Source organism: Poecile atricapillus, chromosome 4, assembly GCF_030490865.1.
Source record: "Poecile atricapillus isolate bPoeAtr1 chromosome 4, bPoeAtr1.hap1, whole genome shotgun sequence".
In the NCBI taxonomy this organism is placed as follows: domain Eukaryota; kingdom Metazoa; phylum Chordata; class Aves; order Passeriformes; family Paridae; genus Poecile; species Poecile atricapillus.
The window spans coordinates 4,490,321-4,496,320 of record NC_081252.1 but is presented as its reverse complement, the minus strand read 5'-3'; the positions used below and the strand labels follow the sequence as shown (position 1 = coordinate 4,496,320).

At 45.4% G+C, this 6,000-nt stretch overlaps 1 protein-coding gene across 1 annotated transcript in view; it reads left to right on the top strand.

Moving 5' to 3' along the window:
• Positions 1–1,232: 1,232 nt before the first annotated feature.
• Positions 1,233–6,000, top strand: part of LOC131578853 (bifunctional heparan sulfate N-deacetylase/N-sulfotransferase 4) — a 51,059-nt gene continuing 46,291 nt past the window's right edge. The window contains exon 1 of the mRNA XM_058838090.1: positions 1,233–2,213. Within this exon, the coding sequence (XP_058694073.1) occupies positions 1,233–2,213 (981 nt within the window). The remainder of the gene's footprint in view (positions 2,214–6,000) is intronic.

Here is a 6,000-nt window from a genome sequence, read left to right as displayed (position 1 = left end):
ATCATTCATTGTTTACTGTCTCACATTGTTCCAATAGACAAACAATATAAATAATTCAGAAAGACGTTAATTCCTACTTAAATCCATCGAGCAGCACGGGCTATTTATTTAGTTAGCTTTAGCTCTCTCTGAATCACAGGGTTTACTGTTACCAATGGCAATTTTTCATGAGTTTAGGCAGAACTGCCAGGAATTGCACAAAACCTTCAGAGCAATGAGGTTTTAGCACCTCTTAATTCACCCATACAGGGACAGACCAGAGGCCGAGGGCTTTATCCAGAGGTGTCATGGACCAGCACAAACACCTACTTGCCCACCTAGCACTGGAACAGCTCCCTTGAGGTACTTCCCATTGATCCCTGATGGAGGCAGAGCCACGCACAGCTGCACCCTGCAATTGTAGCAGCCTGTTCATTCATTTAGAAAATCCCCACAAGATCTTTTTAATTCCTAAACAGGACCACGAAGTACTGATCGCTCTGAGTGCGGAATGAAAACTGGGAAGAAAGCCCTACAAATCTTTCCTCAAACTCCTGACATGTCTTTCACTTCGTTCACGTTAGTTTTCCAATCCAACACAGAATTTATCCCTTATGCAGTTAGAATTTGGCACAGAACACAGTCCCATATTAAAAAAAGATTCACTTCGTCCTAATTTTGCCCCTAAAATCTTCCACTGTTCCCATTTGCAATAGCAACAACATATTTTAGGTAAGAAGAGCTGATAAGTAGATGCACATCCTCAAAAAGTTACGTTCAGAGTTCATTTCTGCATCCTAAGAATACGGGGGAGATGTTTAATGCAGCTTATCTTAATGCACCAAGAAAGCAAGTGACACTGAGTGCTCCTTGAACTACTCAGAAACTTCCCTCTCTACTCAGATTACCAGTATCAATCACCGGCCTTATTAATGTGTGTTTTTAATTGCTTTATGGATTTTGTTTTACTTACTCCTCTTTTACTTCTTGCTGCAGATAATGTTAAGAGTCCTCTTCATTGATTATTGGCATCTGCTGCATTCTGAGCAAACCTCTTTCAATTTATCTCTCCGGATCCTTTGACTTCCCGCTCCGACAGCTTTACAGCCTCCCCGAACGCTTCGTAAATGCTCTGCGATGGTCACATGAACGCCTTGGAAGGGGAACCTCCGCAACTCCTCCTTCCTATGGCACTTTAGGAAGAGCACCCGGAACAGCGGCAAGTCCAGCAGGAGCTGGAAGCCCCGCCAAAGATGAATCTCATCGGGAAGCTCCGCAGAAGCTTCCGAACGCTGGTCATTCTCCTGGCCACCTTCTGCTTGGCAAGTATTGTCATCTCTGCCTATTTCCTCTACACTGGCTACAAGCAGGAAATGGCCCTCGTGGAAAGCACTGGGCAGGCAGAGTGCGAGGAGCTCAAACTTCTGCCCTACAGGTCTGCGGAGCTGAGGACTCCTAAGCCAATTGATCCCTCTAGGACTGATCCCACTGTGCTCCTGTTTGTGGAAAGCCAGTACTCCCAGCTGGGGCAAGACATCATAGCCATCCTCGAGTCCAGCAAGTTTCAGTACCACATGGTCATCGCACCAGCCAAGGGGGACATTCCCCCGCTCACAGACAACGGGAGAGGCAAATACACGATTGTTATATACGAGAATATTTTAAAGTACGTGTCCATGGACTCATGGAATAGAGAGCTTCTGGAAAAATACTGTGTGGAATACAGTGTTAGCATAATTGGTTTTCATAAAGCCAACGAGAACAGCTCCCCGAGCATCAGACTGAAAGGGCTGCCATTGCAGCTGTACAACAACGTGGCCCTCAGAGACTGCGTGGTGAACGCTCAGTCGCCCCTGCTGCGCATCACCAAAGCGCCCAGGCTGGAGAAGGGCCCCCTGCCCGGCGAGGACTGGACCGTGTTCCAGTTCAACCATTCCACCTACCAGCCCGTGCTCCTGAGCGAGCTGCAGCCCTCCAGGCCCACCCCCGCCACACTGCCCAGGGCTGCTCTCTATGCAACCGTCATCCAGGACTTGGGCCTGCACGACGGCATCCAGAGAGTCCTCTTTGGGAACAACCTGACCTTCTGGCTCCACAAGCTCATCTTCATCGACGCCATCTCTTTCCTGTCGGGAAAGAAGCTCACGCTCTCCTTGGAGAGGTACATTCTGGTTGACATAGACGACATCTTTGTCGGGAAGGAGGGGACAAGGATGAACATCAACGACGTGAAGGTAAGGCAAGAACTGGGAGATAGCGTCCCAGACACGTGTGTGTGCTGATGGGTGTTTAAAAAGAGACAAAGCTTGAAAAAGCTGAGAAGCTCCTTTTCCTGCTAAGGGCTGAAAGTGCAGCCAGCAGATACATGAACCACAACCTGAGATTAAAAACCATTTTTCCCATGTAGGTACAGAGATGTGCTTATGGATGTGTGTATGCAGGGGCATACACTTGTACGTTGCACACACATATACAGTATCTTCTAGAGACCTTCTCTGTATTATTTTTCTCACTATTACTGTAAGGTAGACAGAACAATACAGGACTTTTTAAACCTCACCATCACTGCATTTAGAAAGAACAGAATGAGCACAATGAAGGAAAGAGCCTGAAGAAGTTCCAGCCCTGCTAACAGAGTTAGCAGGATCATTGTCATTATCAGACTAACAGGTAAGCATTTAAAGTTAACAGTGACAGGGTAGAAGAACAGCATGCACTTGAGCAAGTGGCATAACCATGTGACAGAGTCAAAGGCCCACAGACTACTCACTGGGGGCTCTTCTACACTTATTTTCCTGATCTGTAGTATCCAGAGACACCATTAAACTTGTTCAGAGTAATTTTCAAAGATGTGCACACCTTGGAAAGAATAGACGGAGCTCAACAGCATGACAGTTATTTCTTGTCATTTTCCACACCTGGGAATCGTAGCCTGAGATTAATTGAATCCCTAAGCATGCAATATCACATTCTCCAGCCTTCATTCTGGAGGGTTTTTCCTGTAAATACCCAATGCTTTCAAGAACAATAAGCAAGCCTTTTGTTTTTAAAAGCAGATTTCCATTTAATTTCTAAACCCTTATTTCTGTTTCTACAATTTCTATATTCATTTGTCTCCTCATCCAGACCAATGAGGTACCCAAATACCCAGCAAGAGCAGCAGTCTCACACGCCATCGAAACAATTTTGCACATCAGAACACTTGGGGTAATTCTATTAGCCAAACCAGGCATATGAATGCTCATCAGGGCTGATTCTGAGCACCAGGCACTCCAAGTGCCTGGTGCCTTTGAGATCTGAGCACTTGCGCACAAGCCCAGCGATCAAGTGCTCTCTCTCTGGAAATACGTGGGGAAATGCTCTGAGATAGGGCTGGTACACAAGAGGAAATTAACTCAAAAGGCAATTGTGAAGCAAGTTTTTCAGCAAGAGCATCCCGCCTGCGCCTTTTTGAGTGCTTCTTTCTGACGTGGTTTGCTCCACTAAGGAAGCCTGTGACTATTGCACAGTGGTTAAAGAGCCCCCATTGCCAGCAGAGGAGTGTCCACACAGAGACACTTGCAAATTCAGAGCTCTCACTGGAATCATCTCATTATGCAGGAAAAAACCAAGTCACCTCCATTACTATCCAGCAGTCAACAACATTGCTAGGCAAAGCTTTCCAGCTGTGCTTGGCACAGCAACCACGCTTCCGCGCTCATTACAGGGGACACAGCAGAAAATTCCACATCCGGGGGCTGCAGTAGGAGCTGGATGCTGTTAAAAGCGTTCACAATTATATTTATGTGCTGCATGCATTTACCCATCTGAAAACCAACCAGTCCACACTGCTGCATATCTAGACAATAACAAGGAAAAACATCTGCTAGGATTCAGACCTTTTAATTTTTGTTCTTTCTTTCAAGCAATGCATGGTGAGCTTTCTGGCATTCATTATCTTTGAGCCAGGGTACAAAGAGATGCTTTCATTCTCCCACATTTCTCCAGTGCCAAATTAGCAGCCCACTTCCCTCACAAAAACACCAGAAGTGCCACTCACAGGATAAAAACCCCCTCCTCACCTCACACAAGAAATCACGCCAGAAACACTAACCACAGGGAGAAATCATCTACAGGCTCAGAACCAACCTTGAGCACCCATAGGTGCTTCTGACCTCAGCACTATGGGTTTCATTTCAGATCAGTTACCTGGCACAGATTTGCTCCTCAGGGTATTTCACCAACACTTGCTATCCAAATCACATTAACCCACAGAACAGAACCCTGTTAATGAACATAACACCTAAAGCAGAGTGCACCTCGGTTAGCTCACAGAAAAGGATAATTACAGACTGTTAGAGCACAATCTCCCAAGTCACTGGGGAAGGAGGCAATTAAGAACCAGCAGACCTGCCTTCACCCCGCAGAGGCACAGCAGCTTTGCTTGAGAGGCAGAAATAACAACAACTTAGGAGGTTGATATTTCTGGGATGGCAAAGCATTGCCCTGCCTTTGGGAGGAGTGGTCGTGGCTGCTCACAGAGGGTTCACTTTGCAGAGATGTAGAGACTCTCTACTAGGCTCTCCAAAGGTGCCATGCTCACCCAAATCCCTTGGCTATGCTTCAATACACAGTGAGTCTTCTGATACCAATATTGGCATGTAACAGTAATCAAACAAGTAAACCTGAGTAATTACTTCCTGCAACCCAAATGTTTTTACTCCCTCACAAAGCTGTTTCTCAATTAGGTGCCTCAGGGAGATATACATGTATTATTTTATAAAGGGTGGCATCAGTTCCAGAAACAGATTAGAGAACAGGGTTATTATGGCTCTCTTTACCACAGAAGACCTCCTAGTCCCTGGTGTTGAAGAAGTCGTGCAAGGTCATGTCTGGCTAAGTAATTAACAGGAACTCAGCAGAGCCACAGAAAGCTGTTTTTCCATGCTTTGTGGAGTTGCATCTTGAGCCTAGTGAGCCTCTGCAAATGAATTTCTCCCTTTCCTGACTGCCAATATATTATCTCAGGGCTTGACTTTAGAAGGTAAAAGAATTCATCAAATAATTCACAGAAACAGTGAATTTGTGTACTTGTAAATGATACTGGCTCCCAGCCACGAGTCCAGCATCACTGGCATCAGTTTTTTGGCAAAAAAACCCTGTAAATGTCTTTTTATGATGTGTCTGGGAGAGCCACACAGACAAAACACAAAGCTTTCACCTTTAAAGTTTCCTTTTAACTGAGGACAAGGAGGGCTGCATTATTCAGACAAGGAGTAAGAACTTGCTTAAGTATTTCTATTTTTTTCTGTTGCCACAGTATGAGCTAGTACAATATTTACTCACCCAGGAAGAGCTCAAGGCAGCCACCAGGGCTTTTCCAACACCTTTCACAAACACACATCCTATTGCTAACTCAAAAACCCTGAGAGGGCACAGTGCAAGCTAAGGCATTTACTTTTTAATAAAAAAAGCAAATAAAAAAACACTCCAAAAGAAGCAAAAAGCTTGAGCCTTTCTACCCTCTTAGCTCTAGAATTTAGACTGCAACACATGTTCTGGGTGGACCCAGGAATCACCTGTTCCCCTCTCATATCCCACAGCCCCTTTCTCTAAAAACTGTATTTTCCTTTCTGTAATCCCTCTAATTGTCACTGTAGGGATGGGAGCATCCTTGAGCTTTCTGAGCTGCAATAAAATGACAGAGCCATACTTGGGAGTGTCTTTTGTGGTAGTGCTGACTGCAGACCTTCCTTCTCCTTGCAGCCTGCCTGCCCTTCTCCTGCTGCCTCCCACTCTGAGCTCCACTTCCTTCAGTAGAAATAAGAATTGCATTACTCTCTGACACCTCCTCACTGCCACAGTCTGCACTTTGTCTTTGACCTTCAGCATCATTAAAATGCCTGGAACACTTAAAGCCTGTGATTTCTGGCTCATTTTAGTGTTTTCAAGACAAGAATTCATGTTGGAGTTGCATCTTTCCTGGCAACTCCGAATTAAAATGTACTGGCACGGCAGGGAGCTGAGCTCAACCACTCAATC